The sequence below is a fragment of the Dermacentor variabilis genome, chromosome 9, assembly GCF_050947875.1.
Source record: "Dermacentor variabilis isolate Ectoservices chromosome 9, ASM5094787v1, whole genome shotgun sequence".
In the NCBI taxonomy this organism is placed as follows: domain Eukaryota; kingdom Metazoa; phylum Arthropoda; class Arachnida; order Ixodida; family Ixodidae; genus Dermacentor; species Dermacentor variabilis.
The window spans coordinates 150,000,860-150,015,926 of record NC_134576.1 but is presented as its reverse complement, the minus strand read 5'-3'; the positions used below and the strand labels follow the sequence as shown (position 1 = coordinate 150,015,926).

General features: G+C 49.9%; 1 protein-coding gene across 19 annotated transcripts in view; it reads right to left on the bottom strand.

The window, feature by feature from the left end:
* The window catches only part of Wnk (Wnk kinase), a 541,117-nt gene that overhangs the window by 45,132 nt on the left and 480,918 nt on the right, over positions 1-15,067 (bottom strand). For 18 of the 19 annotated variants that reach the window (XM_075670005.1, XM_075669988.1, XM_075669985.1 and 15 more), the window contains one exon: positions 13,945-14,420. In XM_075670005.1, coding sequence (XP_075526120.1) covers positions 13,945-14,420 — 476 coding nt within the window. The remainder of the gene's footprint in view (positions 1-13,944; positions 14,421-15,067) is intronic. The other variant, XM_075669987.1, reaches the window with a different exon arrangement.

Below are 15,067 nucleotides of genomic sequence, written 5' to 3'. Positions count from 1 at the left end.
CCCTAGCTCCTCCTTGATGGTCGCTCTTGGGCGCACGGCGCGTGATTTGAGAGGTGCTTTGCAAGCGGCCACTTGTAAATCAACAATTCAATTATCTGTGTCCTTGGAAGTTTCCATATTGTTACGTGAAGCTGAAGCCGAATACTATTTACGATTTATTTACAGGTAAGCTCACAGAGCCAAAATGGCGACGCTATATCAAACCGGCACACACGTCGTCTTCGTCCTCCTCAGTGCAGCCACACTGTGGCGGCCGTTCCGTATCATCACCCCTGGCTGTAGAAGCACCGTCCCGGCGCTTAATCTACACATCCGCGGTGAAAGGTGTGTGGTATGGTTTTAGTCTTGCCACGTGAACGATGTCACTTGCAGCTGGTGATGACGCTGAGAGATCGGCGGGGATGATTTCATACGTGACATCGGTCACTTGTCGTACCACACGGTAAGGGCCAGTGTAGCACGACAGCAGCTTTTCGGAAAGGCCCACACGGCGAACAGGTGACCAGAGAAGCACCAGAGAACCCGGAGAAAAGTGCATGCCACGATGGTGGCAATCATAGAGGCATCTCTGATGCTCCTGTGAGGCCTCGAGACGGGAGCGGGCGAGCTGGCATGCGTGGTCAGCGTGTGCGATCGCGTCGCAGGCGTATTTAGTGGCGGAACGTGTGGCCGAGGGCAGCAAAGTGTCCAAGGGCAACACAGGTTCTCGGCCATATAGTAAATAGAACGGTGAATAGCTGGTGGTGTCAAGACGCGATGAATTATACGCGAACGTCACATATGGTAAGTGAAGATCCCAGTCGTGGTGCTCGGTCGCAACGTACTTGGAAAGCATGTCGGTGATGGTCCGGTTGAAGCGCTCCGTGAGGCCGTTGGTCTGTGGGTGGTAGGACATGCTGAACTTGTGCATTGTCGAGCAGGAACGGAGGATGTCCTCGACGACTGCCGACAGAAAGCTGCAGCCACGGTAAGTGAGTAATTGGCACGGAGCACCGTGCACTAAAATGATGTCATAGAGCAGAAAGTCAGCAAAGTCAGTAGCGCAACTTATCGCGAGGGCTCTGGTGATTGCGTACCGCGTAGCATAATCAGTAGCGACGGCGACCCATTTATTTCCGGAGCCCGAGAGAGGGAACGGTCCAAGAAGGTCTAGACCAAGACGGAAAAAGGGTTCGGGTGGTATGTCGATCGGCTGGAGACATCCAGCTGGAGGTGTGGAGGGCTTCTTCCGGCGCTGACAGGGCTCACAAGCGGCAACGTAGCGCCGCACGGAGCGAGCGAGACCCGGCCAAAAGAAGCGACGGCGTACACGGTCGTATGTGCGCGAGACGCCCAAGTGTCCAGCCACGGGAGCGTCGTGAAGTTGTTGGAGGACAGTCGACCGCAAGTGGGATGGAATTACGAGCAGAAGGTCACGGCCGTGTGGATCGAGATTGCGGCGGTATAGTGTCCCTTCCTTAAGGAGAAACATCCGGAGAGAGGCGTCGCCAGGCGTTGACTCCAGATGGTCGATGAGGGCTCGTAAGGAAGGATCGTGGCGTTGCTCATTGCCGATTTCGAGCAACTTGGACACAGAGAAAACGCAAGTGATGGTGTCAGCATCAGCCGGGTCGTCGACGGGGTAGCGGGACAAACAATCGGCATCCTGGTGCAAGCGTCCCGTCTTGTATACCACGGAGAAGGTATACTCTGGCAGGCGTAACGCCCAGCGAGCGAGTCGTCCCGTGGGGTCCTTGAGCGAGGATAGCCAGCAGAGCGCGTGGTGATCAGTGATGACACAGAAGGGGCGTCCGTACAAGTATGGACGAAATTTCGCAACAGCCCACACAAGAGCGAGGCACTCGCGCTCTGTGATTGAATAATTGCGCTCGGCGGGGTGATATAAGTCGGCTGGTATAGGCTATAACGCGATCATGTCCACGCTGGCGCTGTGCTAACACTGCTCCTATGCCGTGACCACTGGCATCAGTTCGAACTTCCGTTGAGGCAGACGGGTCAAAGTGGGCCAAAATTGGAGGCGTGGTAAGGAGAGTAGTCAGCTGCGAGAAAGATGCGGCATGGCCAGGACGGTTCAAGAGGTTGGTAAGGGGACGTGCGATGGTCGCAAAATCCTTCACAAAGCGTCGGAAATAAGAGCACAGCCCTACGAAACTACAAACGTCCTTGGTAGACTTCGGAACAGGAAAATTCGTAACGGTGCGAATTTTGTCCGGATCGGGTTGCACACCTCTGGCGTCTACGAGGTGTCCAAGGATGGCGATTTGGCGGCGAGCGAAATGACATTTTGACGAGTTCAACTGGAGACCGGCGCGGCGGAACAAGTCAAGAATCGCTGAAAGACGGTCTAGATGCGTGTCAAATGTGGGCGAATAAACGATGATGTCGTCCAGATACCATAAACAGGTGGACCACTTGAACCCCTGAAGCAGAGTCCATCATTCGTTCGAAGGTGGCGGGCGCGTTACAGAGACCGAAGGGCATGACCTTGAACTGATAAAGGCCGTCAGGGGTAACAAATGCAGTCTTCTCTTGGTCCATGTCATCGACAGATATCTGCCAGTAGCCGGACCGAAAGTCGATAGAAGAAAAATAGGTGGCACTGTCTTGAGTCTTGAGCGTCATCAATACGTGGCAAAGGGTACACGTCCTTTTTTGTAATTTTGTTCAGGTGGCAATAATCTATACAAAAGCGCCACGTTCCAACCTTCTTTTTGACAAGTAGGACGGGAGATGCCCAAGGACTACAGGAAGGCTCGATAATGTCCTTTGCAAGCATCTTTTTGACTTCCTGTTGGATAACAGCTCGTTCCAACGCAGAAACACGATATGGACGTCGGTGAATAGGGTTCGCATCGCCAGTATTTATGCGATGGGTCACGACGCACGTTTGACCTAAGTAAAAAATGTCGCGATAGCCTTCAAGAACGTGGCAAAGAGCTTCAGCTTGAGCAGTTGTAAGGTCAGAGGAAACCATCTCAATGTCAACGTCAGTACCGTGCGATGATGCCACGGTATGGGCTGAGCTGTAATGATCTTCCACTGTGAATGGCTCGACCTCATCATCCTGCAAAGCGCTAATTATAGCCAAGGAGATCCCCTGAGGCAGAACTTGCGGGATTAGCACAAAATTGACAAGTGGAAGGCAGGTGCGGTTGCCAGTAACTTTCAGCACAGTGTGCGGCACGGTAACACTATGTGTAAGCATAACGGCCGGAATTGGTGCGGCCTCGTAATTGCCGTCAGGTACAGCTGGTGAGGACAACAAATTGATGTGTGTCACAGAGTGAGGCGGTAGTCGAATAAAATGCATGCAGCTCAGATGGCTTGGAGGCGGGTCCACAGGGTCGGCAAGAAGAGGCAAGTCAAGGCGAAGTGAGCCGTCCGAACAGTCAATGAGGGCAGAATGATTGGCAAGAAAATCCAGACCGAGAATGAGTTCATGAGGGCAATGCTCGATGATGGTGAAGAGAACAATGGTGTGTCTCTCAGCAATGGTGAGTCGGGCAGAGCACATGCCAACAATAGCGACAGTCGCTCCGTCGGCGACTTGTACAACTCTGTTCGGGGCGGGCGTCAGAACTTTCTTGAGCCGACGGCGAAGAGCAGCACTCATAATGGACACATGCGCCCCGGTGTCAATCAACGCGCACACAGGAACATTGTCAACGAGAACGTCCAAAAGATTCTTGTTCGTGGGTAAGGTGAAGCGAGGATTTCGTGCCAATGTCGTCAATGCAGCTTCACCTCCAGAAGCTGCACTGTCTAGTTTTCTGGACGGGGGTGCGGCGAGTTGTTCGGAGAAGGAGCACGGCGTGACAGGGTCGAGCGAGATCGGCGGCGGGAGGCAGAAGGCGAGCAGGAGTAGCGGGGTTGTGTCAAAGGTGTCGCAGGGTCAGATGATGGAGCGGGCATAGAAGGGGCGAAGGAAAAGGATGCGCTAGAGGGGCGAGGGTGGTAATCAGGAGAATAGAGTGTCGCAGAAGTCCAGCGGCTGCGGCAGTGGCAAGCGACATGTCCAATGCGTCGGTAGTTAAAACAGATCGGCTTGTCGTCCACGGTTCGCCATTCAGAGGAGTTGCGCTGTCCATAAGAGTAAGAAGGGCGCGGTGAGGACGTGCGTGGAGACAAAGGTTCCGAGCGTACGGAACGAATGGATTGCACGCCGACGTTGGACAACTCTTTATGGACGACGGCCTGGATCAAGGAGATTGTCACTGGAGAATGATCAGGTAACGGGTATGAAGGGGCCGCCGGTTGTGCCGCTTCGACCTCACGACGAATGATGCGGGTCAAGTTGTCACATCGCGACGGCTGGTAGAAGAGGTCGTCACAGGATTACGTAGCAGCTGTGTTGGGAAGTTGCGTGATGTGCTGGTACACCCGGCGGCTTTTAGCCTGCTCGAGATGGCAGCACTCCTTGAGGATGGTATCGATGCTGGTGACATTCGTAAACACCAGTAAATTGAAGGCGTCGTCAGCAATGCCCTTGAGGACGTGATTAACCATATCGTCCTCAGTCATGTTCGGGTCAGCCTTGGCACAAAGGGCCAACACGTCGAGAATGTACGACACGTAGGGCTCGGTCGACATCTGTACACGTGTGGCAAGGGCTTTCTTGGCGTTGACTTGTTGACCAAATGGATTGCCAAAAAGGTTGCGTAGCTTGTCTTTGAAGAGATCCCAGCTCAAGATCTCCTCTTCGTGAGTCTGGAACCACGCCAATGGAGCTCCGTCGAGGTGGAAAAGTACGTTGGCAAGCATAATAGTCGGATCCCACCTGTGACAGGCGCTGACACGTTTGTATAAGCGGAGCCAGTCGTCAACATCAGGACTGCCGACTCCGTTGAAAACACCAGGATCCCGAGGTGGGGAAACGGCGACGTAGGTCGGGGCCAGAAGTGGGATGAACGCCGACGTCCAGTCTTGGTGAACCGACAATTATACTACAAGACCAGCCCTATGGACTTCCTGAAGCCACCAGGCCCGCTGAGCTCGGCTGCTGAAATTGCCAAGAACTGGCAGGCATTGAAGCAAAGGTTCGAATTTTTTCTCGCCACGTCAGAACAGCCAACCGGCAAGCCTCGTAACGGAATCATGCAAGACAGCACTTCTGCTGAGCATTTTAGGCGAGGAAGCCATCGAGATCTTCAACACGTTCAGCTTTGGCAAAGACGAGAGCAGGAATGACTACGCCACTGTCATTGCGAAGTTCAATGCATATTGTGCGGCTCAGCAGAACGAAGTCCATGAGCGCTACGTTTTCCGTACGCGAGTCCAGGCCCCTGGTGAGCTTTTCGAACATTTTTTACGAGACTTAAAGAACCAGGTACGAGCATGCAACTTTGGCTCCCAAATGGACGCAATGATTAGGGACCAAATTGTTTATGGAACTAACGACGAGAAACTTAGAGAAAGGTTGCTGCGTGACACTACGCTGAATTTACTGAAGGCTGAGCAGGTTGCTAAAGAAGCTGAAGTGACGGCAGCGCAACAAAAAGTTTGGGCACGGGACGAAAGCCACATTGACGCGATGCGTAAAGAATACCCAAGTAAACAAAGTGAGTTGCCCAGGCATTACAAGTGTCCTAAGTGCACACGTATGCACCCGCCACGAAGGTGTCCTGCATTCAGGAAAACATGTCGCAAATGTCAACGCCCCAACCATTTTGCTATCTGCTGCATACGATTTGCCAATATTGGCGAACTTCAGGGCGGTGAAGCTAACTTTGACATTCTGGACGTGTCAAGCTGCGCAGCAAACCAACACGACTGGACAGTTGTCGACCAAATGAAGAACGTACCACTTGAATTCAAGGTCAACACAGGAGCGCAAGCAAATCTACTATCTTTTGGATGCTACCGTAAAATTCGCCCGAAGCTGCCCCTGAAACTAAGCAGCGCGGTGTTACGTTCGTATGGCGGAGGGGTTATCAAGCATGATGGCGTCATTCGTACAGAACTAGCCCTAGGTGATCGTTGCGCCGTCCTCGACTTCTTCGTGGTGTCCAAGGGGCATCAGGCTATCCGGCTTACAGGCTAGCGAAAATCTTGGACTTGTGTCACGCATACACACAGTATCTTGAAACAGTTCTGAGGAAGTCGCAAGGAACTTTCGCCACTTGTTCACAGGAACCGGGTGTGTTGAAAGGGTCTATCGAATGGTTCTACGTGACGACGCCACGCCAGTCGTCCAAGCAGCCCAGCGAGTGCCGCTGGATCGACAGGAACCCTTGCGAGAAGAACTGGGATGCATGGAGCGCGCAGGCATCATAACCAAAGTCACCGAGCCCACAGACTGGGTAAGCCCATTGGTCATTGTTAGAAAGAAAGACGGGAAAATTCGAGTATGTATCGACCCCAGGAGGATTAACCAATGCATCAAGAGAGAACATTACACAATGCCGCGAAAAGAATACATAGAGGCAGAGTTAGCGGGCGCTACAGTTTTCACCCGTCTTGACGCAAACTCTGGTTTTCACCAAATTCCGTTGGACAACGAAACCTCACGAATTTGCAACTTTGCAACGCCATTCGGGCGCTACAGATTTCTGCGCTTACCGTTTGGTATAGCATCGGCGCCTGAGGTATTTCAGAAAATGCTAAATGAAATTGTTGAAGGCCTCCCTGGAGCCAGAGTATACGTTGATGATGTACAGGTGTGGGGGTCGTCGAGGCAGGAGCATGACAGGCGCCTGCAGTTGGTACTGCAAGCAGCAGAACGTGGCGGTCTGACATTTAATCCGAACAAGTATTTCATTGGTGTTGGTAAAATCGAGTTTCTTGGTGACGTCATTGACCAGGAAGGCATCAAACCAAGCCCGTCACTGACAAAATCAATTATTCAAATTCCACCGCCGACCGACAAGCTCTCAGTACAGAGGATGCTAGGAACCGTGAATTATTTCAGCAAGTTTATGCCGTCACTGGCCCAAAGGACGACGCTCCTCAGAAATCTTATAAAGCAGAATACTGCGTTTGACTGGACGCCTAATCACGCTGAAGAGTGGAGGCAGCTTTGCGAAAGTTTAAGTAGAGCGCCTTTACTAGCCGTGTTCGATCGAACAAAAGCAACAAAGGTGTCCTGTGATGCATCGCAAAACGGAATCGGCACAGCGCTATTGCAGTGCCACCAGGATACATGGAAGCCAGCGCTGTGCCAGATACGATACACACACTTCATTATAATGAGGTTCTAAACACATGGGGTTGTATGGACAAGAAGTTATAAAAAGTGAAATACTTTGTTATTTCAAAAATTTCATTATATTGAAGTTCGCCATATCGAGGCATAACTGTAGTTTACTATTCCGCGTGCACCTTGCAGCAGTGCTTGATGCATTTTTGTTTATTAATGCTTCACGCCAGATACGGACCAGCCTTTTGAGGATGTATTGCCACAGAGAGCTCTCCACATACAAGTCACAAGCACTCTAGCTAGGTACCCTTCCGAGTGCCTCGTTGCATCACCATTAGGAGAGGGCCAGCAACGCCTTGCACATGATGAGAAATGCGTATCTCTCATGCATGTGCACACGACAGCTCACGAGTCCATCATACAATGAGAAGTCGTGGCATGGCTCCTGGTCATCCGGGCGCAAGAGAAGCGCATTCGGCGAAGAGATGTGGTGGTCTGCTGAAAAGGCTCTAGTTCTCTTCTTGCAAATTGTGTAAAGGTGTTCAGCCTTTAATTCCCGGGCACAAGTTCACCCACAATAAACCAGTTTGTTTACTGTGCTTCGTTAAGGAGTGCTACAATATAACATTGACAGCATCAGGAGTGGTACTAAACGCAATGCCCTATCATTTGAGGACAAGGTTAAAGGGACCGTGAAATGCTTTTGTCGATTTTCTACAAGCGTACTGAGTCGTTAGAGTAGGTCCTTCTGATCATTAATTGACACATCTAAGTGCCCCGCGTAAAGCGAGTAATTTATTACAAGGTTTTCAAAATGCACATCGCTGCCGATCGAAGCACACTGCTCGGCGGAATTTTAAGCCGCCCCTACCCATATGACCGAAATCACCCATACGACGTCTGTGGGGCGAGCTATCCGATTGGCTGACAAGGGCGCGTGATCGATAATTTTTCCAACTTTATGGTAAACAAATAATCTTCGTCATAGTTGGAATGTTAGTTAATTTGTTTTTATGAAAAGAAAGTAACATAAAGAGAATGTACAAGAATAATTTTTCAGTACACTTAAGCACTTCCGGCACACAGCAAGTGTCGTCTGCTTGTGTTACAACGTACTCCATTTTGACGAGAGCTCCGCGGTCAGAGTCGGTTTCAGTCTTTTCGCGAGCACTATGATTCGACTTTGTTGCCTTGTGCACTGCAAACGTAGCGACTGGCAATATGTCAAGCTGCGACATCGTGTCCCTCTGCAGGGTAGCGTACGAGCGAACTGGCTGCTGTGCATCGGCCTGCAGCTATCCAATCGGCGCCAGGATTTGCGTGTTTGTGGCCGTCACTTTACACCGGAAGATTACTAACGCAATAGCGTTTCGCGAGTCCGTTATTAGGGCAAACGCAAGCGCAAGAGGACAGAGTCTGGCCGCTTGACTGTGCCGTAACGGGATGAGCCATGAGATGAGCAGAAGGGCAAATGTGAATGGTCTGCACAGTGCAGCCACCTGGTGGCACAGAGCTCAACCATGCACAGTAGCAGCAAAAAGTGTATTCTTCTTTGCTGCTGGTGTGTATTTTTCCCTGGAGTGTAATCATCAACACGTTGTATTTATAAATGTTTAAAATGTTTTACACTTGATTAGAGCAATATTAGCGCTTTGTTTGGCTGGTTAAGCGCTGCGCCAACAAGTGTATGGACCGTGCAGACCGATCAGGCCGCTCACGTACGTCTACGCTGAAGTTCCTTCATCAGCTTGAGTTTATGCCTCCAGTCATTTGCCGAAATGACCAGCTTGCCTGTGGTTACCGGAATACAAGACACGTTCGGCGCTACGACAGAATGCTCGCAACGCACGCTGCTTCGATAGCTCTCGCTTGAGGTCGACGGCCAAGCGGCTAGCGGAAAGGTCTCGCGCGGGCGGGGGCGGGCTCCAAAACAACCAGAAGTGGATGATGCGACGTCGCATCGTGACGCTGAAACAGTGAAGGCGGAGCTTAACACAGATCGCTCGGCGAACGAGTTGAGGAGGAAAAGCATGGCTAGGGATGAGGGTAACTTCTAATCGCTTGTAGCTCCATTAATACGTAATGCTTCACTTAAATTGTGGTGCGAATGTTCTACCTAAGCTGTACCCTACGCGTCTACAAAATTTGTCCTAACAGTTTCAGGGGCCCTTTAATATTTTTAAAGGGGTTGAGACATCGAACTTTGAGGCTATTAAAAGCCTGTTGTAGGCTATTTCTGTATGCGAGGACACCCCTAACGAGGTATTGGACGCTGAAAACATTTGAAAATAATTTTAGTTCAGCTCCATAAAGTCATTCAAAGCTCCCTTCTCATGGTCGAGACCCATCGCTAGCATGGCTGCTATGACGTGATAGCGGAGGAACAAAAACATTGACGTCATAGCACATTAGCACAAAAATGTGATGTATGATGAGTAGCTATGAAATGCCAATTATGGAGCCTGCCGAACCGAGCAATTGAGCATAGCCTTCGCTATGACCGAGCTACAGGCATATCGAAATCCCTTCTCTATGCTACAAGCTTCTAGAACACTGTAACCGAGCTAACCCTTGCCCCTGACTAACAGAGACATGCACAGCCCTGTAGCGGAGAGCTGTTGACATAGCATCTGCGAGTCGCATAGTTCGGCAGCTCGGACTGGTCTCTCGTTCACTTGGCATTTCTCAATATTGTGGGGTTTCAGGCTCTCATGGTGGTTGTGTGGAGCCATTGCGTTGTGTTGCCGGGGGCTCCGTGTCCCTCTCCTCCTTGCCTGGATGGGGTGGCAGCAAGTCATAGAACACTGTCGCTCTGCTGGCCTCCCGTCCACGAGAAGGTCAACAGGCTTTCCTGACTGGCCGACATTTTGGTGAGATTCGGGCCCTGCTTGCATGCACTCCGGGTACGCCCGCGCAAGGCGGGGCCCGGAGAGACCACATCGGGGCGTCTGAAGGTGCGTACGTGTTCCTCTCTGCCAGCGGCGGCCCCCTTTGTTCGCCGCCAGCCGATGGTTACTTCGGCTCGTCGGGGTCCCGGCCTCAGCTGGCGCGTGCACTCTTCTGCTGTCTTGATGTCCTGAGGCAGCGTCTTCCGATCATGCCGCCATCTGTTCATCTGTTGTTTCTTTCTATTTCCATTTTCTCTGCTGTGGGGCGCGTGATGGCAGGCGCTGACCGAAGGATAGGCAACCTCTTACTGCTGGGTTCTTTGTTCTTTCTGTCGCGTTGCGCTGTTAGCGGCCACCGGTGACCATTTGGCCAGGTTTTGGGTCTTAATTAGCTTCAGATTTGGACGTGATGTTCTTTCTGTCGCGTTGCGCTGTTAGCGGCCACCGGTGACCATTTGGCCAGGTTTTGGGTCTTAATTAGCTTCAGATTTGGACGTGATGTTAAAACGTGTGTTTGTATTGATTCCCAGCTTGATAAATATTCTTTGTGGCTTCTAGAGAGCTTTGCCTAGGGTCTTCCTTGCCGCGCGCGCGGCCTCGCCTTCCCCTAAGCTGGGGCCAACAAGGCGCGCATGCGGGCAGCTGCGCGTTGGCACTCGGAGTGGCCGGAGCAGGCGCGTACGCGGCGCCCTGTATATGTAGCGGCTCAGAGTGCTCGAACCCGCGGTGGTCGTCTGGCGCGCGCAATATCATAGCGAGTGTGTCGTGAGCATAGCGAGGAGACCACAACGTGTAAAGGCCCGTCCATGTTACCAGCACGGCAACTCACCGCGCGCCGTTTGCAGGTCGCCGTGCGACAGCAGTTTTGCTCGTGAATGGCGAGATTTTCTTGCCATAGAGAGGATGGGTGCGGGACCCATTTGTGCGGCCACCGTACAGCAAAGCGGCCAATCAGCGACTGAGGAGTGGTCACTCTGGCACCTACGGCAGCCTCACCGCCACTGATCGTTCGGCGGCGCCGATATCGTCACTAGGCCTCCTCCGGTTCACTTGAAAGCAAAAGCTGACGGCGCTTCGGAATGAATCACCGACGCTCACAAGCCACAATATTTTCTTACCGTTGTTGTTGCTCTTCGCAATAATTATAATAATAGCGACATGCACTTAGAGTGGCCAGTTGTTTACCTCTGCAGGCAGAGCACACGTATGCGCGATCAGACGATGCAGCATAGTTCTGCGTCACTATTTTTGTGACCCCAGTGACCAAGCTGTGTAGCGTTTCCTCTCCTACGACGTCATAGCATCACCTGAAGCCCAGAAACCGAAACCGCTTCGTGTAATAATGCTATTAAATTATTTATCAGGTATATATGAATCGCGCGGTGTGTATTGTGCTTTCTGAAGCAGTACGCAATGCTTGAATCAAAGAACGCATGAATGAAGGTTTTCATGTCTCCACCCCTTTAAAGCCATGTCAATGCGCAAGAAGATAAGAGATGCCGCCACTCGTTCCAGGATACCACAGGGCTTGCTCTCTGCAATGTTGAAGTTGAAAGAAGCTATCCTCGACTCGTTAAAGAAAAAGAAATGATTTCTGGCTAAATTGATTGGAATATTGAAATTAACAGGCTACCTTCAGGTTTTATCACAAATATCACTGCAATAAGTTTTGGGGTAAGCAGCTGACTGATTTTTCTTGAGCTGTTTATTTATTTAATTTAATCGCAGCATTGCTATGCACTTCATAAAACCAACTTGCAAGTTTTCTGTGAAACGAACACATAACTTTGAACAACAGACAAGGTCTCACTCGGACTTTACTATCGACATGCCCACCTACTTAATAGAACCACAGCATATAACGGCAACTGAAATTTTGGACACCATACTGAATCTCTCTTGGTGCCATACTGAATCTTGCTCTACTCTTTAGATATGATGCGCAGGCACTATGTCGCAACACAGCAAATATGTTGGCCGTGAAAAAGTTGCTGTCACTGAGCCTTTTGTCCCCCTTCTATACAGTTTATAGTGAAGCTTTCTTTGTGGCGTTTAAGGGGTTTTGATGCTGCATCAGTCAGAGTGTGTGGAAGGTGGTTGGCAAAGAACATAGCACTAGGTGCCATCCAACTCCGGCGGCAACAGAGATTGTGTTGGCAAGCTGCGGTGGTGGAGCGGGCACGAAAGCTACTCTTGCAACGACCACAACAGCGCATTGAACCTGCATTTTTTGGGCTTTCTTAGTGGCGCACTAAGTTTGTGAAGAGATATTCGTCGAACCAACATCAAACCATTAGTTCAGTTGCAGATTCTCAAAGTGAACGAAACTGATATTTTTCTTAGCCTATTCCTTTGACTTTCCCCACTGCTGCTGCTGCTGCTTTTGTGCTGTAATTATCTGCAACTCCGCGCAAAAGCATTGCAGAAAATTTTCTACTAACATGCAAGTGCAGAGGGAAGCTAGATAGAATGGTAGAGAGGAGCAGGAAGAGGAGGCAGAGAATGGGTAGAACTGACACAGTCACAAAATGAGTGAATAGCAGTCTTTCCATTCTTTGCTTGCAGTTCCTGTACAAGGGGGGTTAGGGGATAGGGAAAAGGCAATGTGAGAAGGCAAGGAAACGCTACTACTATAGACATGACAGTGGTCGCTGGTAAATGGGATAAATTTAATTTCAAGGTATGGTACATTTCTGTTATTTCTGAAGAATAAACACCATGCCGATTTGTCAAGCGGACAACTAAACGTATAGGTGTGCAGAAGCAGAGCTGCATTAAAGTACACTGTTAGGTCTAGGCGATACTACGAATACGCTCACACATCAAATCAACACTTTTGTGCCTGCCGCAGCAGCTTTGCGGCTATGGCATTGCTCAAGGTCGCGGGTTTAATCCTGACTGTGGCAGCTGCATTTCAATGGGGGCCGAAATAAAAAAAATGCTTGTGCACTTAGATTTAAGAACACATTAAAGAACATCACGGTGTTGAAATTAATCTGGATTCCGCCACTACGGCATGCCTTATAATCTGATTGTGGTTTTAACACGTACTGCCCCATAATTCCATTCAAGCTTAATGCTTCTGCCATGATGTGATGTCCCATGTGAGGCAATGAATATGCTCAACCCTCTCAGAGGTTATAAAGTATGGAGCACAACAATGCCTCAATCAAACACGTCCCCCTGTCTGTTTTGTGTACTACGCAGACTAACGCAGTGGTGCACGTAAGGTAACATTTAACATGAGCTCACCACTTTTGTATTGGACTAAACATTAAAGAAATTAAACATTTGCTGTCAACATCACTGCTAATTATCATCAATCAAAGTGAACAGCACAGAAAGCTTCGTTTACATCAATACCCTAAGTGCGTGGGATCCGCATAATTTGAAAGTGAAGTTTTCTTTGCCTCTGACTTTTTCACTGCTGCTGCTGCTGCCTTGAATGCCATGTTATGGGGTGGTCGAGAGCTCACGGCAGGCAAGCTCACACAAAGCTTCACTTACACTCATTTCCACTGTGCGTGGGATTTGCATGTATATATTTTTTTTCATTGCAATTTTCTTTATGGATGATTTGATCATTCGAACATTATTTACGGCCCTTTTCGTGTAAAACCTCCGTCGGTGACTAAGTGCTGATCTCAACAACTTGGTAATATAGAAGTTTAACTGTACTGGTGAAACAAATGAACCAAGCAGTTAAGTAAAACGATAAAACTGTCCTCTTCCTCTCACCTCTCCCCTACAGTGGTCATACTATGTGCCCCCTGCGTGGACCAGTGACCATGCCTAGCAGTATATTGAAATAAATAGAGCATTCTAGGGCTTGTGCCACTTAGAAAAGCCGTTGTGTTTCAAATGGTAAGAGTACAGTAGTGGTTTGTGTTGAATAACGCTCGAGCAGTGGGACCTGCTTACCTTGGTGCGCTCATCAAGGTCTACGGCTGGTGGCTTTTGCTTGGCTAGCAGACCAGTAGCTGCAATATCGTCCACCACAGTGGTCACTTGGAAGCGACCACAGCTCACTGGCACAGGTGGCTGAGTCGCTGCTGCTTTCATCTCCGTGGTGCTGGTCTGCGTGGCCGTGCTCACCACGTAGCCACCACGAGTCACTTCCCCATCGTCATAGTTGTGAACTGCCGTTTCATGGGGGTATGTGGTAGTCGATGCTAGAGGCAGTGGTGGAATGGGCGAGGTGGCCGTGGTGGCAACCGTTGGCGCCTCAGTTGCAGTAACCGAAGCAGCAGTGGTCATGGATGGTGTTGGGGCCAGAGTGCTTGTAAAGGACGATGATGGCGTTGATGGCAGGCTGGTGGAACTCCCAAGGAGAGGGTCATCACGAACAGGGGTCACATGGAAGCGGGAAAAGCGACCTGCCGTAGATGGCCCAACTGCTGCAAGAAGACACACACCCTGTTGCTAATGGCGCCTAAAGGCTCTGTCGTTAAAGCCAGATGCACATGATGAATCAAACAATACTACAAACAATCTTAATTAGGCTTTCTTTATAAATCTTTTTTATTGGGTACTGCTAGGCTGCACTCCAGGCCTTAAGAAGGAGCGGGTTTTACAGAATGCAATACAGTGTATTTGAATAACAAAAGAAACAACTTGCAAAAACAGATCTGGACAGTGCAAACTGCGCAACTGAAATGTCATGCGTGGGCAACATGATAATATATTTAGACAATTCAGAAGAAAAAATACATGTGTAAAGCACATAAAGGAGCTTTGACACAGCCCCATCATAAAGAAAAGCATCAAGCAATTGAGAAATTGTGACGATCTAAACGACACATTGTTCAACACATGTCAACAAGGGTAAAACCATGCAATGGAGCTCTGGCAAATCAATCTGCGGATTGTGAAACATACTTTTGAAATCTTATAGTAGTAAGCCCCTCTAGGCTGAGAACCTTTACAAGATACTCTTTGTGTAGCGTAAAGCAGAGAGCTCCCACACCACACCTTGCCTTCTGAGAAGAAATGGCCTCTAGTGTCAACGATTTGGAGTGAGGCCGAGCATCATTCCCGGTGTTTT